General features: G+C 41.9%; 1 protein-coding gene, 1 long non-coding RNA gene and 1 other non-coding gene across 7 annotated transcripts in view; 1 reads left to right on the top strand and 2 right to left on the bottom strand.

Annotated features, from left to right (window-relative positions):
* Positions 1 to 22,178, bottom strand: part of LOC118664554 — a 93,731-nt gene extending 71,553 nt beyond the window's left edge. Inside the window, exon 1 of the long non-coding RNA XR_004970361.1 lies at positions 21,646 to 22,178. This is a non-coding gene — a long non-coding RNA (uncharacterized LOC118664554). The remainder of the gene's footprint in view (positions 1 to 21,645) is intronic.
* On the bottom strand, positions 20,435 to 20,539 carry LOC118665528. Its single transcript, XR_004970647.1, has one exon. It is a non-coding gene; the product is annotated as a U6 spliceosomal RNA (small nuclear RNA).
* Positions 22,179 to 22,182: 4 nt separating the features above from the next.
* Positions 22,183 to 25,334, top strand: part of EED (embryonic ectoderm development) — a 35,001-nt gene continuing 31,849 nt past the window's right edge. For 2 of the 5 annotated variants that reach the window (XM_036324748.1, XM_036324746.1), the window contains exon 1: positions 22,354 to 22,561. In XM_036324748.1, the coding sequence (XP_036180641.1) occupies positions 22,448 to 22,561 (114 nt within the window). In that variant the 5' untranslated portion in view covers positions 22,354 to 22,447. Of the gene's footprint in view, positions 22,562 to 25,334 lie in introns of all 5 variants that reach the window. The other 3 variants (XM_036324749.1, XM_036324747.1, XM_036324745.1) reach the window with 3 other exon arrangements.

Below are 25,334 nucleotides of genomic sequence, written 5' to 3'. Positions count from 1 at the left end.
CTAAAAGGCATTCCTATTACCCTTATCACTCAGGAAATTCCAAGGGTTTTAGGAACCAGGAACAGAGACAAAAACAAATGTTTCTATGATATCATAGGGTGGCAATGAATTTAAGGGTGTAAATTTAAGGGAATATATAGTTAATAAGTAGTTTGTAAAGATGATGCCAACAATGTTGTTAACCAGGTTTTTAAAGTAATGATGTTTTAAGTTACACTTGAATTTCATTTCCCACTAACTTCGTAAGTAAGCAAATTAAAAACATCAGCAGGTCTTCACTCAGTAATTACAGCACTACCCTCCTCACTGCATCTAGCCCCAATGCCATCTTGCTCTGCATCATGTATTTGACAATTAGACACTACAGACACTCATGAGAATGTGTGATCGAATGAAATATTCTGGCACTGTGATAGCTTTTCTAGAAAGAGAAAGGTAGATGCCTTTTAACAATCTTAGGCTCCACAGGAGACTGCTCCTCCTCTTCTTAGAAACTTAACATATCAAAAGATACTTTCCAGTACAAAATGTAAATAAGTTGATAATTTAAGGGAACAAATCAGGCCTGCCACTATAGACACTCCAGCTCAAACTTGTTGCTGACTGGGTAACAGATAGCAAATCATACATAATCTACTGATTGAGACATTTATTCATTTTTTCTCTTAAGTATCTGTTGAAAGCCTTGTCTATGTCTGACACTAGATAAAGTGAAAATAGGCCTATAGGATATAAAATGAACTCCATATAACAACCTACCCTCAAGAAGTTCCCAATTTTGTTATAATAAAAGATTAAAGAATACATTATAGAACAAAATTTATTTATTTTTTTAATTGTTTTATTGCTTACAGTATTACGAAGAGTATTACATATGTCTCCTTTTTTCCCCGCCCTTGACAATCCGCTGGCCTCCCCTACCCCCCAGTGTCTTATGTCCATTAGTTATGCTTATATGCATGCATACAAGTCCTTCGGTTGATCTCTTACCCGCTTCCCCTCCCGCCCCCCAACTCTCCCTCGCCTTCCTGCTGTAGTTTGACAGTCTGTTCAAGGCTGCTCTGCCACTGTATCTATTTTTGTTCATAAGTTTATACTGGTCTTTATTATCCAGAAATGAGTGAGATCATGTGGTATTTTTCCTTCATTGACTGGCTTATTTCACTTAGCATAATGCTCTCCAGTTCCATCCATGCTGTTGCGAATGGTAAGAATTCCTTCTTTTTTACAGCAGCATAGTATTCCATCGTGTAGATGTACCACCATTTTCTAATCCATTCATCTACTGATGGGCACTTGGGCTGTTTCCAGATCTTAGCTGTGGTTACTTGTGCTGCTATGAACGTAGGGGTGCATATATCCTTTCTGATTGGTGCTTCTGGTTTCTTGGGATATATTCCTAGAAGTGGGATCATGGGGTCAAATGGGAGTTCCATTTTTAGTTTTTTGAGGAAACTCCATACTGTCTTCCATAGTGGCTGCACCAGTCTGCGTTCCCACCAGCAGTGCACAAGTGTTCCTTTTTCTCCACATCCTCTCCAGCACTTGTCGTTTGTTGATTTGTTGATGATAGCCAGTCTGACAGGTGTAAGATGGTACCTCATTGTTGTTTTGATTTGCATTTCTCGGATGATTAGTGACTTTGAGCATGTTTTCATATGTCTCTTGGCTTTCTGAATGTCCTCTTTTGAAAAGTGTCTATTTAGGTCCTTTGCCCATTTTTTGATTGAATTGTTTATCTTCCTTTTGTTAAGTTGTATGAGTTCCCTATAAATGTTGGAGATTAAACCCTTATTGGTGATAACATTGGCAATTATGTTCTCCCATGTAGCGGGCTTTCTTGTTTTGTTGATGTTTTCTTTTGCTGTGCAGAAGCTTTTTATTTTGATGTAGTCCCATTTGTTTATTTTCTCTTTAGTTTCCAGTGCCTTAGGAGCTGTATCGGTGAAGAAATTGCTTCGGCATATGTCTGAGATTTTGTTGCCTTTGTATTCTTCTAGTATATTTATGGTTTCCTGTCATACATTTAAGTCCTTTATCCATTTTGAGTTTATTTTTGTGTATGGTGTAAGCTGGTGGTCTAGTTTCATTTTTTTGCATGTTTCTGTCCAATTTTCCCAACACCATTTATTGAAGAGACTATCTTGACTCCATTGTATGTTCTTGCTTCCTCTGTCAAATACTAATTGAGCATATTGGTTTGGGTCGATTTCTGGGCTCTCTATTCTATTCCATTGACCTATATGTCTGTTCTTGTGCCAGTACCAGGCAGTTTTGAGAAAAGTGGCTTTGTAATACAGCTTGATATCTGGTATTGAGATCCCACTTACTTTGTTCTTTCTCAGGATCGCTGCAGCTATTCGGGGTCTTTTTTTATTCCAGATGAATTTTTGGAGAGTTCGTTCTAGGTCTGTGAAATATGCCGTTGGTATTTTAATGGGAAGTGCATTGAATTTATAGATTGCTTTGGGTAGTATGGACATTTTAATGATGTTGATTTACCAATCCAAGAACATGGTATATTCTTCCATCTGTTTATATCATCCTCTATCTCTTTTTTCAGCGTCCTGTAGTTTTCTGAGTAGAGGTCTTTTACCTCCTTAGTTAAATTTATTCCTAGGTATCTTAATTTTTTTTGGTGCGATAGTAAATGGGATTGTTTTTTAAGTCTCTCTTTCTGTAAGTTTACTATTGGTGTATAGAAATGCCATAGATTTCTTGGGATTAATTTTGTATCCTGCTACATTGCCAAATTCATGTATTAAGTCTAATAGTTTTTTGATGGAGTCTTTAGGGTTTTAAGAAGAGTGGCTTTGTAATACAGTTTGATATCTGGTATTGGGATCCCACTAACTTTATTCTTCTTTCTCAGGATTGCTGCAGCTATTCGAGGTCTTTTTTTATTATAGATGAATTTTTGGAACATTCATTCTAGATCTGCGAAATATGCCATTGGTAATTTAATGGGGATTGCACTGAATGTATAGATTGCTTTGGGTAGTATGGACATTTTGATGATGTTGATTCTACGAATCCATGAACACAGTATGTTCTTCCATCTGTTTATGTCTTCCTCTATCTCTTTTTTCAGTGTCCTGTAGTTTTTTGCATATAAGTCTTTTATCTCCTTAGTTAAGTTTATTCCTAGATATCTTAATTTTTTTGGTGTGATGGTAAATGGGATTGCTTTTTTAGTCTCACTTTCTGTAAGTTCACTATTGGTGTAAAGAAATGCCATGGATTTCTTGGCATTAATTTTGTATCCTGCTACATTGCCAAATTCATTTATTAAGACTAATAATTTTTTGATGGAGTCTTTAGTGTTCTCTATGTACAGTATCATGTCATCTGCAAATAAGGACAGTTTTACTTCTTCTTTTCCAATTTGGATGCCTTTTATTTCTTCTTCTTGTCTAATTGCAATGGCTAGTACTTCCAGTACTATGTTGAACAGGAGTGGTGAGAGGGGGCATCCCTGTCTTGTTCCTGTTTTTAGGGGGAATGGTTTTAGTTTTTGCCCATTGATTATGATGTTGGCTGTGGGTTTGTCTTATATGGCTTTTATTATGTTGAGGTATATGTTGAGGAACATATTTTATTATGTTCCTACCTTGCTGAGAGTTTTTATCAAGAAAGGGTGTTGAATTTTGTCAAAAGCTTTTTCTGCATCAATTGATATGATTATGTGGTTTTTTTCTCTCAATTTGTTTATGTGATGTATTACGTTTATTGATTTGCGGATATTGTACCATCCCTGCATCCCTGGAATAAATCCTACTTGGTCATGGTGTATGATCTTTCTGATGTACTGCTGGATCCTATTTGCTAAGATTTTGTTGAGGATTTTGGCATCTATGTTCATGAGGGATATTGGCCTGTAATTCTCATTCATTGTGTTGTCTTTATCTGGTTTTGATATTAGGGTGATGCTGGCTTCATAGAATGAGCTTGGAAGTGTTCCTCCCTTTTGAATTTTTTGGAATAGTCTGAGGAGGATAGGTTTTAGTTCTTCCTTGAATGTTTGGTAAAACTCCCCTGTGAAGCCATCTGGTCCTGGGCTTTTGTTTGCTGGAAGCTTTTTGATGACTGCTTCAATTTCTTCCATAGTTATTGGCCTATTGAGATTTGTAGCTTCTTCCTGATTAAGTTTTGGAAGGTTGTGTTTTTCTAGGAATATGTCCATTTCCTCCAGGTTGTCTAGTTTGTTGGAGTAGAGTTGTTCATAGTATTTTCTAACAATCCTTTGTATTTCTGTGGGGTCTGTTGTTATTTCTCCTCTTTCATTTCTGATTTTGTTTATTTGGGTCCTCTCTCTTTGTTTCTTGGTGAGCCTGGCTAGAGGTTCATCAATCTTGTTTATCCTTTCAAAGAGCCAGCTCTTGGTTTTGTTGATCTTTTGTATTGTTTTTTTTGGTCTCTATGTCGTTTATCTCGCTCTGATCTTTATCATTTCCTTCCTTCTGCTTACACTGGGCTTTTCTTGTTGCTCTCTTTCTAACTTTTTGAGTTGTAGGGTTAGGTAATTTATTCTCATTGTTTCTTGTTTCTTGAAGTAAGCTTGTAGAGCTATGAACTTCCCTCTCAAGTCTGCTTTCTCTGTGTCCCATAGTTTTGGATTGTTGTGTTTTCATTGTCACTTGTTGCCATGATGTTTTTTATTTCTTCCTTGATCTCTCTGGTAACCCAGTCATTGTTTAATAGCATGCTATTTAGTCTCCATGTGTTTGATTTTTTTGGATTGTTTTTATTGTTGATTTCCAGTTTTATGCCATTGTGGTCTGAGAAGATGTTTGATATGATTTCAGTCTTCTTGACTTTGAAGAGACTTTGCCTGTGACCCAATATATGGTCTATCTTTGAAAATGACCCATGTGCACTTGAGGAGAATGTATAGTCTGTGGCTTTGGGGTGAAGTGTTCTGAAGATGTCAATTAATTCCATCTGATCTAGTGTGTCATTTAGGATTGATGTTTCTTTGGTAATGTTTTGTTCAGAGGATTTGTCCAATGGTGATAATGGGGTGTTAAAGTCCCCTACTATGATTGTGTTGCTGTCAATCTCTCCCTTGATCTCCTCCAGATTTCTTTTATGTATTTGGGTGCTCCTATATTGGGTGCATATATGTTTACCAGAGTTATTTCTTCTTGTTGGATTGCTCCCTTTAGTATTATGAAGTGGCCTTCCTTATCTCTTTTTATGTCCTTCACTTTGAGATCTAATTTGTCAGATATAAGTATTACTACCCCGGCTTTTTTTCTGCTTCCATTCGCCTGAAAAACCTTTTTCCATCCCTTCACCATCAGTCTGTGTGCATCTTTTTTTCTGAGGTGGGTTTCCTGTAGACAGCAGATATATGGGTCATGTTTTCTTACCCACTCAGTTACCCTATGTCTTTTGATTGGGGCATTTAATCCATTTACATTTACAGTTATTGTTGATAGATACTTGTCGCCATTTTTATTCTTTACCCCTATGTTCCTTCTTCGTTTCCTATTTTTTCTTTTTACAGCAGATCCTTCAGCATTTCTTGCATTGCTGGTTTGGTGGTAATAAACTCCCGTAGTCCTTTTTTGTCTGTGAAGCTCCTGATTTGACCCTCAATTTTGATTGATAGCCTTGCTGGGTACAGTATTCTTGGATTCAGACCCTTCGTTTGCATGACTTTGTATATTTCATTCCATTCTCTTCTTGCCTGATGTGTTTCTGTTAAGAAATCAGTTGCTAGTCTGATGGGGGATCCTTTGTAGGTAACTTTCTGTCTGTCTCTGGCTGCTTTTAAGATTCTTGCTTTGTCATTGGTGTTTGCCAATTTAATTATAATGTGCTTTGGCATTGGTCTTTTGGGGTTCATTTTGTTTGGGACTCTGTGAGCTTCTTGGATTCGTGTGAGTTTTTTCTTCCCTCTATCAGGGAAGTTTTCTGTCATTATTTTTTCAAACAGGTTTTCTATTACTTACTCCGTTTCCTCTCCCTCAGGCACCCCTATTATTCGGATGTTGTTTTTTATGTTGTCCCAGAGTTCTCTTAGGCTCTCTTCCTGCTTTTTAATTTTCTTTTCTAGAAGCTGCTCTGCTTGGGTATTTTTTCCTACCTTGTCTTCTAGCTCACTGATGCAGTCCTCTGCTTCTTCTAGTCTACTGTTGATGCTTTCTATTGAGTTCTTTATAGCAGTGATGTCATTTTTCATTTCTTCTTGGTTTTTCTTCATTTCCGCTTGGTTCTTACACATATTGTTGAATTTGTCTTCCATTCTTTTCATCCACCTTATGGCCATTTCCCTGAATTCTTTCTCTGATAGGCTGCTTGCCTCCATTGCCTCCATTTCGTTTACTTCCTTTTCTGGTGATGCCTGTTTTTCTTTCATACACGGGCTGGTTCTTTGTTTCACCATGATCTCTCTTCTCCAGATGTTTGGTTATGTAGTTCTCTCTCTGCTTTCCGTGGGGGGAAGCAGGGTTCCTCTAAGTTCACATAGTTGCGCTGCTTGGGATCCATTGTTTCCGGGTTAGTAACCGATCTCTGGATGCCGTGTCTTTGGATGAATATGCTTCCAATAACAGCCACTCAAGATGGCGTGTTCTCTGCGGCTGAGCTGGTGCTCTGGGAGAAATTTCAGCCGCTGTCTCCAACTGTCCCCTTTCTCCGGGAGTCCTCTGTCTTTCCCGGCTGCAAACTGTCTCCTAGCTGAATATCTTCTGCTTATCAGGGCTGTATGTTACCCGTTTCAGCTGCTCACCCTTACCTGCTCCAGGACAAGGCACGGGACACGTCCGTCTATACCTCCGTCATTTTCTTCTCTGGTCGGGAACTTTGTAAAATCCTGATTTCTGGGCCTCATCCTCCAGAAATTGTTTGTTACTAATGATGAGACCCAGAAATCAGGATTTTAAAAAGATTCCCAGGTGATTCTAATGTGCAGCCAAGGTCGAGAACCACTGCTCTATTGCCATTAGGGGACATGTAGGAGGTAGCCAATCAATGATTCTCTCTCATCATTGACTGGCTACCTCCTACATGTCCCCTAATGGCAATAGAGCCTGCAACCCCGGGCATGTGCCCTGATCGGGAATCAAACCATGACCTCCTGGCCCATAGGTCAATGCTCAATCACTGAGCAACACTGGCCGGGGCATGATAGCTTCTTATCAAGTTAAACATACACTTTGACATACAATCTAGAATTCTACTCCTAGCCATTTACCCAAGAGAAATTAAAACAGGTCCACATAAAGACTTGCCCATAAATGTCCATAGCAACTTTATTCATAATAGTCCCACTATAAACAACCCCACTGTTCATCAACAGGTAAATAGATAAACAAAGTATTCTATACCTAGACAATGAAATACCCCATAAAAAAGGAACAAACTACATGTGCATGCAACATGGATGAACCTCAAGACATATGTATGTACCAAGTACATACTGTGTGATTCCATTTATATAAAACTAGAGGCCTGGTGCACAGATTTGTGCACATTGAAAAGAAATTAATTAGAAGGTGACCGGCAGGGTGGGACTGGCAAAACGAGCTGGACACACCCTGGAGCCAACCTCCTGCGGTCCCTCCCCAGCCAGCCACAGCTGGGGCAGCACCGGGGCTCAAAGGGTGTCTGCGGAGCGAGCGGGGTCCCTCCGGCAGGTGGGGTCCCTCAGCCTGGTCTGCAGGAATCAGGCCAAAACCAGCAGTCTGACATCCCCTGAAGGGTCCTGGAATGCGAGAAGGCACTCTGCAAAGTTGCTGTCACTCAGCAGCTTCTGTGTTGAGCATCTGCCCCCTGGTGGTCAGTGTGCACCATAGTGACTGGTTGACTGGTCATTCAGTCACTTAGGCTTTTATATATATAGATTCTAAAAAATGTACAGTAGTCTACAGTGGCAGAAAGTAAATAAGTGATTGCCTGGGACGGAGGTGGAGAGTACCCCACATGACTGTAAAAGGGCACTTAGGGGATGTTCTTCTATCTTGGTGACAGGGGTTACACTCTTGTCAAAACTCATGGAACATACCCAGCAAGTGTGGTTCAATGGTTTGCGTACACCTATGAACCAGGAGGTCATGGTTCGATTCTTGGTCAGGGCACATGCAGAGGTCATGGTTCGATTCCTGGTCAGGGAAACCTCGCCCCCTAGTAGGGGCCTGCAGGAGGCAGTTGATTGATGATTCTCCCTCATCATTGATGTTTCTATCTCTCTCTCCCTTTCCCTTCCTCTCTGAAATGAATAAAAATATATTTTTTAAAAAACTCATTGAACTGTATACTTTCAATAAATGCAGTTTATTGTATATAAATTATACCTCTATAAGAGTGAGAGATACTATATATACCAGGTACAATGCTAAAGGCTTTTGGAACACACAGATGATAAAATATTACTGTTCCCTAGGCTTCACAATTGAAAATAATATGTGCATAATTTTCAGGAAAGATAATTTGTTTTCTCCTTCTTCCTTCATTTTTCTTCCTTCCTCATTCTTCCTTTCCCCTTCCTCCTTCTCCTCCTTCTTCCCCATCTACTCCTCCTCCTCCTCCTTCTTTTTCTTCTTTTTTCATTTTTTTGATAATCCTCACCTTAGGATATTTTTTCCCATCATTTTTTTAGAGAGAGTGGAAGTGAAGGGGAGAGACAGAGAGAGAAACATTGTTGTGAGAAGATGCACTGATTGGTTGCCTCCTGTATGCACCTGGGCTGGGGCCAGGGATCGAGCCTGCAACAGAGCTACTTGCCATTGACTAGAATCAAACCCCAGACCCTTCAGTCTGCTAGCCTGAAACCAAAAGTAGCAAGTAATTTTTGCATACAATATATTAAATATATTTATTTTCTTGCCTTGGTTATATGTAACCAAGGTTACATGGTGGTGGATTAGTGTCAAGGTCAGTTGATCAAAATGCAACCTTTTTAGAGGCTGGTTTCCCTTTAAGTGCCTCATGTTGTTTTGCAAAGTCCATGTAATTTAATACATGTAATCACCCTTTCAACACAAAAACTTCCCTGATGTTGCCTTATTCCAGCAAAAATAGCATTATCTGATCCAACAGACAAATACTCCTGAGACATCATACAATAACAAACTAATATGAACACTGGGAAAAAGAAAACCAAATACTGACTAAGAAATTAAAGTGCAGTTTTACACTCTTAAGGGATTGACCTCACAGTTGTAAGTTAAACATCAGATCGCAGGATTGTTTGGGAACTTTTTACTCATAGACAGGAGTAAATTTCTTATGGCGGAATAACAATCTTTCAGACAATGTACAGATTACAAATGTGGGTTTTTTTTAAACTCCTGTTTCTTTGGCTTTGATAGCTACATTTTTATTTCAGAATTGTGCATTTACCAATAATATTCCAGACTCTCAGATAATAATAGTTACTTAACCTGGCAATAATTATAGTCTCTTTTACAGAGAATTAAGAACATAATAGGAGCCATGCAGCAGATAAAACTTTTCCTTCAAACAGAAATAGACTTGCCCTGGCTGGGTAATTCAGTTGGTTAGATCATTATTCTGACACACCAGGAATCAGGTTTGATCCCCAGTCAGAACATACAAGAAGCAACCAATGAATCCTATTTAAAAGCCTAATATGCTAAGTGTCTGGTCAGCCAGTCGGCCCTTCAACCAATCAAAGCATAATATGCTAATGATATGCTAAGGCCGCTCAACCACTTGCTATAAGGTGCACTGACCACCAGGGGGGAGATGCTCTGACCGGTAGGTGAGCTTACTGCTAGGGTCCGGCTGATTGGGACTGAGCAAGATGGGCCGGACATGCCCTGGAGCCCTCCTGTGGCCCTGATCGTGCACCGGTGGGGTCCCTCAGGCTGTCCTGTGCCCTCTCGCAATCTGGGACCCCCCAGGGTATTTCAGAAAGCTGGTTTCAGTCCGATCCCACAGGCCAGGCTGAGGGACCCCACTAGTGCACAAATTTGTGCCGGGCCTCTAGTGTATAAATAAGTGGAACAACAAATCAATGTTTCTGTCCTGCTGGTGTGGCTCAGTAGTTGAGCATCAAACCTATGAACCAGGACACAGTTTGATCCCTGGTCAGGGCACATGCCTGGGTTGCATCCTCAAACCTGGTAGGGGGTGTGCAGGGGGCAGCCCATCAATGTTTCTCTCTCATCAATGTTTCTTTTTTTTTTTTTTAAATTAAATCTTTATTGTTCAGATTATTACATTTGTTCCTCTTTTTTCCCCCCCCATAACTCCCCTCCTCCCAGTTCCCGCCCCACCCTCCGTCCTCACTCCCCACCCACTGTCCTCATCCATAGGTGCACGATTTTTGTCCAGTCTCTTCCCGCATCTCCCACACCCCTTTCCCCCCCAGGAATAGTCAGTCCATTCCCTTTCTATGTCCCTGATTCTATTATAATCAACAGTTCATTCTGTTCATCAGATTATTTATTCACTTGATTCTTAGATTCACTTGTTGATAGATGCATATTTGTTGTTCATAATTTGTATCTTTACCTTTTTCTTCCTCTTCCTCTTCTTAAAGGATACCTTTCAGCATTTCATATAATCCTGGTTTGGTGGTGATGAACTCCTTTAGCTTTTCCTTATCTGTGAAGCTCTTTATCTGACCTTCAATTCTGAATGATAGCTTTGCTGGATAAAGTAATCTTGGTTGTAGGTTGTTGGTATTCATCACTTTGAATATTTCTTGCCACTCCCTTCTGGCCTGCAAAGTTTCTGTTGAGAAATCAGCTGACAGTCGTATGGGTATTCCCTTGTAGGTAACTGAGTTTCTTTCTCTTGCTGTTTTTAAGATTCTCTCTTTATCTTTTGCTCTTGGCATTTTAATGATGATGTGTCTTGGTGTGGTCCTCTTTGGATTCCTTTTGTTTGGGGTTCTCCGCGCTTCTTGGACCTGTAAGTCCATTTCTTTCACCAGGTGGGGGAAGTTTTCTGTCATTATTTCTTCAAATAGGTTTTCAATATCTTGCTCTCTCTCATCTTCTGGCACCCCTATAATTCTGATGTTGGTACGCTTGAAGCTGTCCCAGAGGCTCCTTACACTATCCTCGCATTTTTGGATTCTTTTTTCATTTTGCTTTTCTAGTTGGGTGTTTTTTGCTTCCTCGCATTTCAAATTATTGACTTGATTCTTGCGCTCCTCTGGTCTGCTGTCGGGAGTCTGTATAATATTCGTTATTTCAGTCCGTGTATGCTTAATTTCTGGTTGGTTCCCCAATATAAGATCGAGGGTCACATTAGTTTTCTTGTAGATCTCATTAAGTTTATCGGCGGCTTCTAAACAGTTCTTGAGAGACCTGAACTCTATATCTTCCATTGACAATTTTGTCCTGTTTCTTTGTCTCCGCATTTTGTTATGCTTCCTTGGTGCACCCCCTAGTGGTCTTTGTTCGAAGTCTTATAGTTAAATCTTGATTGTTGTAGCTAATTCCAGGGAGGGTTTGACCTCCAGGCCAAGTGGCTATGAGAATCAGCTGTGTCAGCAGTGAGAGAACTTCTGTCCTCTAGGGAGGTGCTAATCTAGCCTTTGCCTGAGGCTATCCGGCAAATGCCTCTGTGCAGGGCTTGGGCGGGGCGGGTCGAACAGGATCAACAGGGTGGGTCGGAGAGAGCAGTTATGGCGGCTCTCAGTCCTGTCCCCAGGGGCTCTGCCTCTCTGAGTCCCAGCACCCGCTGCAAAGCTCAGAGAGAAAGCTGCACTCGCTCTGACCGAAGCCAGACAATCCCGCTTCTCCCGTTTGAGTCTGGGTCCCTAAAAACTCGCCCGTATCTGGAGCTCAGAGTCTGCGACTCCCTCCCGATTGAAAACGCCAACCGAGCCCTCCGCCGCCAGCCCGCTCGCGCACTCCGCACCTCAGAATTTGACTTCAGCACTGTGCCTCCTCTGAGTGTCCGTATGCGTTTCTCTTTCCTCCTAGTTGTAGGACTTCCACTCAGCCAGCGTTCCTGTAGTTCTGGGTGATGTCCCTTCCGTTTTTTGGTTTCACTTTTGAAGTAGTTGTTCAAAGCAGCAAACTCCGGCGTTAACCTAAGCCGCCATCTTGGTTCTCCATCAATGTTTCTATCTCTCTCTTCCTCTCCCTTCCTCTCTCTCTAAAAAACAACTAATAATCTTTTTAAAATGTTCATTGGATGAATAAATTTATAAGACATTTCTGATTTTGTCAGCTAGACCAGTGGTTCTCAAAGAGTGGTCCTTAAATCAGCAGCATGTGCTTCACCTTGAGTTTGTTAGAAACGCACATGCAACTCAGTATATCTGGGTATGGGGCTGAGCAAACTGATTTAATGAGCTATTCAGATGATTCTTATGCCTGTTACACTTTGAGAACCACTAATCTAGACAGCATTTTTCTTTAAAAGTGAATAACATTTTCTAAATCTCAAAAATATTAGGCTGAGCAAAAGAAGTCAGAGACAAAAGATCACACAATCAATTATTCAAAATCTGAATAGTGGTTGCCTGGGGTTGGGAGATATTTAAATGGAAAAAGGCATGAGGGAACTTTCTAAAGTGTTGGAAAGTTTTATCTAAACCTTGATGGAATGTAGATTACATGAGTGTATGACCAAGTCAAAATGTATCAAACTGGATACTTGAGACCTGTGCATTTTATATAAGTGAAATACAAACAAAAAAAATTAAAATAAAATATATTAATGCCATTCTAATTCTTGCTGCTTAAGTTTTTTTTCAGGTGTATTTTTACATAGCAATCCTTTCCTTTTTCTTTATTTAATTCTTTTTATTATTATTTTTTTTTTTTATTGATTTTAGAGAGAGAGGAAGGGAAAGAGAGAAACAATGATCAGTTGTCTCCTGTATGCAACCAACTGGGGATGGAACCCAAAACCTGGGTATGTGCCCTGACCAGGAATTGAACCCACTATCCTTTGAAGCACCGGACAATGCTGCAACCAACTGGCCAGGGCACATAGCAATCTTAAAACTATCTACAAGATTTTACATGATATGACCCCCTACCTACTTTTCTAATATTATGTTACCAAGCTCTCCCCTACCTACTTTCCTATTATCTGTTACCAAACCCCTATCACTTTTTATACCTTGACCAGCACTAAGCTTTTAGTTCCCCAATGATACATATTTCTATCCTGCCCCAGGACCTTTGCTCATGCTGTTACTGCTCCTCTTTCTTCCCTTCTACCTAGTTAACTCCCATTCTTCTTTCAGTTCTAATTCTTCTGCTTGTCCCTAAGGAAAACCATCCCAAATCTTACTTTATTGTCTGTGTCCATGAAAACCTTTGTAGGGCTACTATGTATGCTTATGCAGGTTGTAATCTAAAAAAGGGTTCTAGCTGAGGTGATAAGGCTGAAATTCAATTTGTGCTTCACTTACAAAGCCTTGCACATGGAGCAGGACTGTGTCAACCTGGAAGAAGGGCTGCCTTTCTTTTTTTTTTTTTTAATTCTCGCCTGAGGATACTTTTCCATTGATTTTTTTTTTTTTTTTTTTTTTTAGAGAGAGAGAATCCAAGGGAGGTAAGAAGGCAAGGAGCGGGGTGGGAAAGAGAGAGAAAGTGTGTGTGAGACGGAGAGAAACATTGATATGAGAGAGACACATGCATTGGTTGCCTTCCACATGCGCCCGACCAGTATCTTTATTCGTGTGATTATTTGTTTCCCCAACTAGACAGTAAGCTCTATGGCCAGGGCCAGGATGAAATCTGCTACCCAAATCGAACCTGTAACCCTTCAGTGCACTCGACACTCTAACCACTTAGACACACCAGCCAGGGTTGGGCTGCCTTTTTCTTTTTTTAAAATGTTTTGTTGACTTTCAGAGAGAGGAAGGAAGAGGCAGAAAGAGATAGAAACATCAATGAGAGAGAATCTTTGACTGGCTGCCTCCTGCACACTCACTACTGGGAATCAAGCTGACAACCAGAGCATGTGCCCTTACCAGGAATGGATCTGTGACCTCCTGGTTCATAGGTTTGATGCTCAGTCAATGAGCCACACCAGCTGGGCTGCCTTTTGCTAATTCATCAAAGACATAGTCTGCCTGCCAAGCTCTGCTACTCTGGGTTGGTTCTGTCTATATGGGGACACCTTTCTAAAGATAGCATAAAGATACAATGGTGGCAGCAGCAGCCCTGACCACAGGCTTCCCTTCATAGTATTTACTACAATTGTAATTTTAGATTTACTAACCTGATTATTTGTTTTTCCCACTAGACAGTAAGCTCTATGACAGTAAGAAACTGTCTGGTTTTGCTTATTATCAAGGATTCCCAGCTCCCAGAACAGTGCCTGTCACATAGTGGGTATTCAGGAAACATTTATTAAATACATGAGACATTTTTTAATGTTGGAAGAATATTAGGCTTTTTGGAGATAGGGACAGTGTCTAATTTTCCCTATTTATTTCCTCCATGGCATTCAGTAAATTCCTCCTGACTGATTTAAAAATATTCAAAGAAGCCATATGATGCTCTGTTCATAGGAAGCTAGATCTGCAAGTATATGATTACACACTGAATGAGTGATGATGAACAGCTGCTATTTATGAAGCTGAAAAGACAAAAAAAATGTTGAATGAATAAGAAATCAACATCAACTGAAATGGGAAGGATTTAATTTAGCTTTTGAAACTCATTTCCTGATATGAAGCTTACAAGAAACCAGAAGACAATACCAAGGGAGACTGTGAATTTTCTTTTAAGTAGATGATCTTTTGAAAAATTTCCCAGATAGAACAATCACTTATTTGAAGGCTAAGGGGTATTTCTGACTAGAGTTCTCATCAGTCGAATAGGAGATCAATTTTATTTTTTAATAAGTCCAGTAGTTGAGCATTGACCCATGAACCAAGAGGTCACAGTTTGATTCTCGGCTAGGGCAATAGACTCGGTCCCCAGGGCATGCAGGAGGCAGCCAATAGAGGTCAATGTTTCTATCTCTCTATTCCTTCCCTTCCTTTCTCCCTAAAATCGTTAAAGACTTTTTTTTTTTTTAAAAAGAAGGAATTCTTACCCTTTAAAAAATAAAATAAGGTTTTGTACCCTGGCGAGGTAGCTCACTCAGTTGGTTAGAGCCTTGTCCTGATATGCCAAGGTTGCAGGTTCAATCCTGTGGTCAAGGCACATATACAAAAGCAATCAATGAATGAATAAATAAGTAAAACAACAAATCAATGTTTCTCCCCTCCCACCATCCCGCCCCCACCACCCCCCCTTAAAATAAATTTAAAAAAATAAGTTTTTGGTGTATTTGTGGAGGGGAGATAATTTTACAGAAAAGCTTCAAAACTAGTAAAGAGAGTTCCTGTATACCCTTCATCTAATTTTCTTCACTGTTAATATCTTACTATATTACTAGGAACATTTGTCAAAATTTAGAAATTTGAAATATACGCATAACTATTTTTTTATTTAAATTCTTCATTGTTGAAAGTATTACATGTGTCTCCTTCCACCCCCCCCCCCATTGAGCTCTCTCCTGCTGCTCCCACCCCCATTATACATAACTATTAACTAATCTGCAGACTTTATTTGGATGTTCCCAGTTTCTCCAGTTATGTCCTGTTTCTGTCCCAAGTGAGATGTTATTTTGTCCTTCAAAAGTGTATGAAAGCCTGACCAGTGTGGCTCTGTTTGTTGAGCATCATCCCATGCACCAGGAGGATGCCAGTTGGATTCCCAGTCAGGGCACATGCCCAGGTTGCAGGCTCGATCCCTAGTAAGGGGGTGCAAGAGGCAGCTGATTGATGTTCTCTCTCATTGATGTTTTTCTCTCTCCCCTTCTCTCTTCCTCTCTAAAACCAATAAAAACATATTTTTTTTTTAGAAAAAGAATTTACTGTTTAAAAATAGTGTATAAAAAAAGGGAAAAAAACAAAAATAATAAAGAAAAAAAAAGGAAGCAAGAAAAATATAATAAAATAAGTAAAAGGGGAAAAAACACACAAAAAACAAAACAAAAAAAAACACCTGGCTGGGGCCCTAGCCGGTTTGGCTCAGTGGATAGAGCGTCGGCCTTCAGACTGAAGGGTTTCAGGTTCCATTCCAGCCAAGGGCACATGCCTGGGTTGCAGGCTTGATCCCCAGTAGGGGGCGTGCAAGAGGCAGCCGATCAATGATTCTCTCTCATCATTGATGTTTCTATCGCTCTCTCCTTCTCCCTTCCTCTCTGAAATCAATAAAGAAATATATATAAAAAATTAAAAAACAAACAAACCTGGCTGGGTAGCTCAGTTGGTTAGAGCACTGTCCCAATATGCCAAGGTTGCAGGTTCAATCACCAGCCAGGGGCACATACAAGAAGCAACCAATTAATGCATAAATAAGTGGAAAACAGAAATAGATGTTTCTCTCTCTCTCTAAAAATCTAAAGATCTATTTTATAAAAAGAAAAAACAAAAAAGAGCCCTGACTGGTGTTGCTCAGTGGTTAGAGCATCAGCCCACACACTGAAAGGTCTCAGGTTCAATTCCTAGTCAAGGGCAGGTACCTGGGTTGCAGGTTTGATCCCCAGCCCCAGATGGGGAGTGTTTGGGAAGCAACCAACTGAAGTGTCTCTCTCACATCAATGCCTTTCTCTCTTCCCCTCCCTCCCTTCCACTCTCTAAAAATCAGTGGAAAAAATATCCATATAGGGGAGAGTAAAAGATATTTTGGAAAGATTAATGGGCCCTTAAAATAGATGGGAGATATAATAGTTTGAGACAAATTTTGAGTGTGGTGTGGACTTCTATCTCCTCTCCTGTGGTAAGAGTCAGTCTTCACTGGTTGTTGAAACTCCTGAAAAGGGGATTTATAACAGATGGGTTCCTTTTGGAGGCTCTGTTTGTTTATTTATTTTTATTGATTTCATAAAGGAAGGGAGAGGGAGAGATAGAAACATCAATGATGAGAATCACTAATCAGCTGCCTTCTGCACACCCCGCACTGGGGATCAAGCCTGCATCCTGGGCATGTGCCCTGACTGGGAATTAAATCCTGACCTCCCGGTTCATAGGTTGACACTCAACCACTGAGTCACTGACCTCCTAGTTCTGTGGTCGGCAAACTGCGGCTCTCGAGCCATATGCGGCTCTTTGGCCCCTTGAGTGTGGCTCTTCCTAAGCCTTAGGGGTACCCTAATTAATAACAATGTACCTACCTATATAGTTTAAGTTTAAAAAATTGGGCTCTCAAAAGAAATTTCAATCGTTGTACTGTTGATATTTGGCTCTGTTGACTAATGAGTTTGCCGACCACTGGCCTAGTTCATAGACCAATGCTCAACCACTGAGTCACACTGGATGGGCATGGAGGACCTGTCTTTAAGTCAGTGGTTCTCAATCTTGGCTGAACATTAGAATCACCTGGGAATCTTTTTAAAATCCTGATTTCTGAGCCTCATCCTCCGGAAATTCTGTTTCTTTGTTACTAATGTTGTGGCCTCAGCCTATAACAAGGAAACAGAATTTCTGGAGGATGAGGCCCAGAAATCAGGATTTTAAAAAGATTCCCAGGTGATTCTAATGTGCAGCCAAGGTTGAGACCACTGCTTTAAGCAGATAAGAGGAGTTCATAGAAAATCTGTTTTTCAAGTGCTTTCAGCTCAAAACAATCAACATTCCATAGCAGCATACTGTGGATGGCATGTCCTGAACTCCTTCACTTCCACTCTGCTCCTTGATTACAAATCCTCTCCTGTCCTTGCTGCTTTCAGAGTTTAACCCTATCTCTCTACTACAAGTCTTGACATTATAATAGCCTTGAATATAATACCCTCTTGTTTTAACAAGTGCCAGAATAATTTTTAGCATTATTAATGATTAACTAATATCTATTTATTATCCCTAACTCACCAGAAAAAAATTTAAATATCCCTCTGAGTTTCAATAAAAGTCTTGATATGTCGAGGAAACCAAGATGGCAGCATAGGTTAACGCTGGAGATTGCTGCCTCGAGCAACCACTTCAAAAAACAACTAAAGGACGGAACAGACATCATCCAGAACCACAGGAAGGCTGGCTGAGTGGAAATTCTACAACTAGGAGGAAAGAGAATATCATACCCAGACTCAGAGGAGGCGCAGTGCTGAAGTGAAATACTCAGGTGCGGAGTGCACGCGGAGCGGGCTGGAGGCAGAGGGCGCGGTTGTTGTTTTCAATAGGGAGGGAGTTTCAGACTCTGAGCTCCAGATCCGGGCGAGTCTCTAGGGACCCAGACTCAAACGGGAGAAGCGGGACTGTCTGGCTTCGGTCGGAACTCAAAGGCAGCTTTATCTCCGAGGTTTGCAGCAGTTGCTGGGACTCTGTGAGGCAGAGCCCCTAGGGACGGAACTGAGAGCAGCCATAACTACTCAATCCGGCCGCCCTGTAGATCCCCGGGGACCCGCCCCGCCCAAGCCCTGCGCAGAGCCATTTGCCGGATAGCCTCAGGCAAACACTAGATTAGCACCGCCCTAGAGATCCAGCACAGAAGCTCTCCCACTGCAGATACAGCTGACTCTCATAGCCAGTTAGCCTGGAGGTCAAATCACCCCCGGTATTGCCGACAACAATCCAGGCTTAACTACAACAAGACTGCGCACAAAGACCACTAGGGGGTGCACCAAGAAAGCATAAAAAATGCGGAGACAAAGAAACAGGACAAAACTGTCAATGGAGGATATTGAGTTCAGAACCACACTTTTAAGGTCTCTTAAGAACTGTCTAGAAGCCGCCGATAAATGTAGTGAGATCCTCAAGAAATCTAATGAGACCCTCGATGTTATGATAAAGAACCAACTAGAAATTAAGCATACACTGACTGAAATAACGAATACTATACAGACTCCCAACAGCAGACCAGAGGAGCGCAAGAATCAAGGCAAAGATTAGAAATGCGAAGAAGCAAAAAACACCCAACCAGAAAAGCAAAATGAAAAAAGAATCCGAAAATACGAAGATAGTGTAAGGAACCTCTGGGACAGCTTCAAGCGTACCAACATCAGAATTATAGGGGTGCCAGAAGATGAGAGAGAGCAAGATATTGAAAACCTATTTGAAGAAATAATGACAGAAAACTTCCCCCACCTGGTGAAAGAAATGGACTTACAGGTCCAGGAAGCGCAGAGAACCCCAAACAAAAGGAATCCAAAGAGGACCACACCAAGACACATCATAATTAAAATGCCAAGAGCAAAAGACAAAGAGAGAATCTTAAAAGCAGCAAGAGAAAGAAACTCAGTTACCTACAAGGGAATACCCATACGTCTGTCAGCTGATTTCTCAACAGAAACTTTGCAGGCCAGAAGGGAATGGCAAGAAATATTCAAAGTGATGAATACCAAGAAGCTACAACCAAGATTACTTTTTCCAGCAAAGCTATCATTCAGAACTGAAGGTCAGATAAAGAGCTTCACAGATAAGGAAAAGCTAAAGGCCAAACCAGTATTATATGAAATGCTGAAAGGTATCCTTTAAGAAGAAGAAGAAGAAGAAAAAGGTAAAGATACAAATTATGAACAACAAACATGCATCTATCAACAAGTGAATCTAAGAATCAAGTGAATAAGTAATCTGGTGATTATAATAGAATCAGGGACATAGAAAGGGAATGGACACTATTCTTGGTGGGGAAAGGGGTGTGGGAGATGCGGGAAGAGACTGGACAAAAATCGTGCACCTATGGATGAGGACAGTGGGTGGGGAGTGAGGACGGAGGGTGGGGCGGGAACTGGGAGGAGGGGAGTTATGGGGGGAAAAAAGAGGAACAAATGTAATAATCTGAACAATAAAGATTTAATTTAAAAAAAAAGAAAAAAAAAGTCTTTAAAAATATTTTCGCTTTGTTAGGATTAACATGCTCGCTGAAAGGCATGATACTTTGATGTGTCTTTTAACCAAATGTTCAGCACTTTTCTAATTTTATGACTAGCAGTTGAGTCCTACTTCCCACCTCCCACTGATCTGAGACATGTAGATTAATTTGGTTTGGAAATACTTTAGTTGACTATCCTTTAGTTGACGAATTATATTCACAATTATACTTTTCAATAGAAATGGGAACCCTAGCTGGTTTGGCTCAATGGATAGAGCATTGGCCTTCGCACCGAAGGGTTGCAGGTTTGATTCCGGTCAAGGGCTCGTAGCTCTGTTGCAGCCTCTTCCCTGGCCGGGGCCCTGCGTGCAGGAGGCAACCAACTGGTGTGTTTCTTTCACATCACTATTTCTCTCTTCCACTCTCTCTAAAAATTAATGGAAAAATATTCTCAGGTGAGGATTTTAAGAAAGGGGAATAGGTTCATCTCTGCTCATGTAAATGTCATACCAAAGCACATCTTATTTCCTCTGTGACTGACGCCATACTAGTCTTACCTGTCACCAACTTAAGAATGCTTAGCAGTGCCTGGCACATTAGAAGAGTTCAACAAAAAACTGCAATTAATATTAAGAACTGAACTTTAATTTTTTTTTTCACCTTTCTTCTTTTTCTTATTTTTTAAAAAAATGGAACACTTCACAGATTTTCATGTCATCCTTGCCTGGAGGCCGTGTTAATCTTCTCTGTATCATTCCAATTTTAATACATGTGCTGCTGAAACAGCTTGTATAATTTTCTTGAGTCTTCACTGCAAAGAAGTCTTATTCTACCCCGTCTTTGCTTTACCTTCCTTTTCTCATTCTCAACTGAGTTCTCTCCTTATCTCCAAAAGGAAGAGTGACTTGCAACCTGCTGATAATGAAACGGACGGAGATAATGATATTCTCTGTTAAGGCATCGTGCAAAAGTAATTCTGTTCACTAGAATTTTATGGATGGGGCACTCTATATTGGTTATTCACTGGTGATGTAAAGAGGTCTAAAAGAGAGAGAAAAAAAAAAATATATATATATATCAAGTAGATGCTCAAGAAATTTTAGGTGCCTTCCTATCTCACTTATGAAGACAATGAGGCTCCCAAAACCAAGGAGTGATAACCAAGTTCTACAAAAAAGAGGGTGTGTGTGTGTGTGGCTATCATCACTTTCCTTTTCTTGCTGCTCATTCGTTTTTGTGTCTTAATGACCACGTAACAAAATCTCCAGGCTCACCAATGTAGTTGGCAACTGTCAAGCACCTAGATATGGTAACATTTACAGGGATAACCATTTTGGTGATGTCTAACAGTTTTGCTGTCTTCCCCTACAACAGTGTTTCTCAACCTGTGGGTCCCGACCCCTTTCACAGGGGTCGCCTAAATACATCCTGCATATCAGATATTTACATTACAATTCATAACAGTAGCAAGATTACAGTTATGAAGTAGCAACGAAAATAATTTTATGGTTGGGTCACAACATGAGGAACTGTATTAAAGGGTCTCGGCATTAGGAAGGTTGAGAACCACTGCCCTACAATTTATTGTATCTGGTGTACCAAAATGACAGTCCGTCCTTTCAGTCCGCCTCACCCGCAGTGGGAGATAACCACTGGTTTGGGGGCCTTGATAATTCTTTAACAGAAAGAACACTCTGGACTCTAACTCATTGGGGGTCTAAAATCATTACAATTGTTATCCCTACTTAAACCTGATCCAATATTGGTACCAATTGGGTGAGGACAACCATTCATTTCAATAAATATTCACCAAAAATTTAGCACGCATCCAAAAACTACGATTTGGTAGCGCTTTGATACCCAGCCCGAGCTACGGAAACCCAAGGAGGACTACCTGGCTCAGCAAACACGACTTCCAAGAGGCGGGGCTTGGGAGAGGCGGGCCCGGACGTCCCAGCGCGAGAACACGCCCCGACGCATGCGTCCTTCTTAGCCGGTAACTTCCATTTGGTAGATGGGGGAGGCGAGTGCAAAGCAGGCTACAGTTTTTCAATTCCTATTCTTAACCAAAAACTTAATTGTGAACAATACCGTGAATAACTTGCGAGCCTTATTTTCCGAGTTCGGGATGAAGAACACTTGGCCTACACCGCGAACGCAAGAGGTTACGTCTCGTATCCTCCCTGTCCCCTGGGACATGGGTGGTCTAGTCCATTCCCCAGACTTTGGAGTCCTTGCAGCGGGTCGGAGACCGAAGAATTGGGCCAATTGCGACTGAAACGTCTTTGGAAGGAGGAAGGGGGTGCGGGAGCATCCCTTTGAGTCCCGCCTCTCCGTCTCCAAGGCGGTGGTAGGGAAGGGGGAAGTACGACATCCTGCCCTCTACAGCCAAAGGAGCACAGCTCTCCGTGCAAACTGCCCGGAGGGCGGCGGGAAAAGGGCCGGACGGGAGTGGGAAACGAGAAGGAGCCGGGAAGCCGCGCGGGAGGGCGCGCGCGCGCCCCTTTTTCAGCAGTGTGGCGGGGTCGCACGCACGCCCGCCTCGGCGGCTGGGCGCGGTTTGCGACAGTGGGGGAAGCGGCGGCGGTGGCGGCGGCGGGGGCAGCTTTGCGGCAGGCTCCGGCCGGGCTTGCTTGACGGCGGTGTGGCGGAGGCCCCGCCCTCGGCGGCAGGAACCTGGAGGGAGGCGGAGGAATATGTCCGAGAGGGAAGTGTCGACAGCCCCGGCGGGAACAGACATGCCTGCGGCCAAGAAGCAGAAGCTGAGCAGCGACGAGAACAGCAACCCGGACCTCTCCGGAGACGAGAATGTGAGTGGGGTCGCTGAGTCGTGCGGGCGGGACTCCGGGGAAAGTTTTGAAGTCTTTTTAAACTGTGGGAGCGGGGCGGCCGGGCGGCTGGGGGGGGAGGGCGAGGTGTCACTCGCTGCTCAGGAAAACGCGGGCGTGGGAGAGAGAATCGGACTTGTCGCTGGGGTGTCGACGTGGGGCCGAGAGTGAGCAGAGACTTGGCGGAGCGTGGGCGGGGGGCGGGGGGCGGGGGGAGCGGCTCGAATCCTTTCGCGTGGACGGGCGCGTTTGGGCCTTGGGGGCACTTGGGGAGAGAGAGTGCGGGAGCTGAGATTCCCGTCGTTTAAAAGGCGAGTTAGAGATGGTTCTGGGAAAGTTGGGAGGGAGAACCCGGCGTGTTAGGGACTCTCTTAAAGGAGTTAGGGACCGTGTCCCTCCTCGACCCTCACGGACGGCTGGATGGGAAGAGCCGATCGCAAGGGGTTTCGGTGATTCTCCGGAAAGGAGGTCTGGTGCCTGCCCCTGCCCTGTCCTCGGAGATGAATGAGGTCAGTCCGGTTTTCTGGAGGAGGAGCCGACGGGAGGGTCGTCTTCTGACTTGGAGGGGAAAACCACCCGCGAGGAAGGAAAGAGAAGGGACGGTTCCGCTTTCGAAAGTTGCTGAGATACAGGGCACCACCTGGACCAGTGGCTCTCAACCTTCCTAACGCCGCGACCCTTTAATACAGTTCCTCATGTTGTGGTGACCCCCGACCATAAAATTATTTTCGTTGCTACTTCATAACTGTAATTTTGCTACTGTTATGAATCGTAAGGTAAATTATCTGATATGCAGGATGTATTTTCATTGTTACAAATGAAACATAATTAAAGCGTAGTGATTAATCACAAAAACAATATGTAATTATATATGTGTTTTCCGATGGTCTTAGGCGACCCCTGTGGAAGGGTCGTCCCCCCCCCCCCCCCGCCCCCAAATGTGTCCCGACCCACAGGTTGAGAACCGCTGACCTGGACGGTCTCGGCGGCATAGGTAGCTGTCCTTAAGGAGCGGGCTTCATGGCCTCGCGGTGTTTGATTTGGGGAATGAGATTTAAAAATAACAGTAAAACCAAAACGGATCATGATCAACATCTTCTAGTCCCAACTGTGTTTAGGTGAGATGCCAGTAACAACCGAATTGACATTGCTCTTCCAGTTTCATGTTTTAATATGGCCAATAAGTTCTGCAAAATGTCTTGACAATTCATGTAAAGATAATACTCCAAAATGTGAGCCCCTTTTCATAATATACGGCAATAACATCTGGCTATCTTTTTAAAATCTGTAAAGTGTTATAGGAGGGTGGTAGAAGTTCTTCATTTTTTTATTTGGCTAGTTTTAGGAATAAATAGGACATCTTATACACCCATTTCTTAAATTCTACATCACTGCATTACTGATCGAAGCATAATATTATATGAATGACATGGTGTCATGACCAAAATTTTCACGGAAGGGATGGGAAAAGAACTCTTTGTAGATAGAAGAAAGATTTTTAGGTGATTGTCAGTTTGTGGGATTTGGACTTGAAATTTCTGGAAAGCTTCAGTGTTGAAAGTTACTTTAAAAGTAACATTTTTCACGTTTTCGTTCCAGTCCTTGGAGCCTGTTTTCTTTTGCCTTCTCTTAAATTTCTTTGGGCAGATTAGGTTAGTAATAGGAGCACAGACAAGATCCAAATGTTAGGTTAACATTTTCCCTCTATTACTTACTGGTTGCTTGATCTTGAGCAAGGCAAGATCCTTGACCTAGTTGCCTCAGTTTCTTATCTTACAAATGGAGATAATAATGGCATTTACCTGGAGGGGCATTTGTAAGGATTAAGTGAAGTAGTGTAGGTGAAGTGCTTGCAAGAATGCCTGCCTCTACCCTAGCCGGTTTGGCGCAGTGGTTAGGGTCCTTTGCAGACTGAAGGGTCCCAGGTTTGATTTCTGGCTAGGGCAAGTACCTCCGTTGCAGGCTCCTCTCCTGCCTGACTCGGGCGTGCAGGAAGAAGGCAACCACTGGATGTGTTTCTTATCAACATTTCTCTCCGTCTTTCCCTCTTTCTTCCACTCTCTCTAATCAGTGGAAAAATATCCTCGGGTGAGAATTTTAAAATAAGAATGCCTGCCTTGCCGTAACTGGTTTGGCTCAGTGGATTGAGCATCGGCCTGCGGACTGAAAGGTCCCAAGTTCGATTCCAGTCAAAGGCATGTACCTTGGTTGCAGGCACATCCCCAGTAGGGGGTGTGCAGGAGTCAGCTGATCGATGTTTCTAACTCTCTATCCCTCTCCCTTCCTCTCTGTAAAAAAATCAATAAAGTATATTTAAAAATAAAAAAGTGCCTGCCTCATAATAAGTACTATTCAAATTTTATATAATTGCTATTACTATAATTTTGTGATCACATAGTATAATCATATGTTTCTGACCTCTCCACATACTAAATAATCAGGCAGAAATGTAATGAAAATAGAAATTTATTTAGACGGAGGAAACTTCAGGGGGCCAAATAAATTGAAAGCTTATTTTATTTTTGCAGACTCTTAGGGAATATATTTGATGCATTAGAAAACTGTTCACAACCAAATGATTGGATGAAGCCTTTGTTTTGGTTCCTCCATCTGGATGAGGACTTCATATTTATGTATATGTTTTTATTGATTTCAGGGAGAGGGAGAGAGATAGAAACATCAGTGAAGAGAATAACATTTTTAAATGTGTAAAATACAGTGAAAAGATTATAAAAGTAATCATAAACTTATGGTA

The sequence above is a fragment of the Myotis myotis genome, unplaced genomic scaffold (genome assembly GCF_014108235.1).
Source record: "Myotis myotis isolate mMyoMyo1 unplaced genomic scaffold, mMyoMyo1.p scaffold_m19_p_10, whole genome shotgun sequence".
Lineage (NCBI taxonomy): Eukaryota > Metazoa > Chordata > Mammalia > Chiroptera > Vespertilionidae > Myotis > Myotis myotis.
This window is presented reverse-complemented; position numbering and strand designations above follow the sequence as displayed.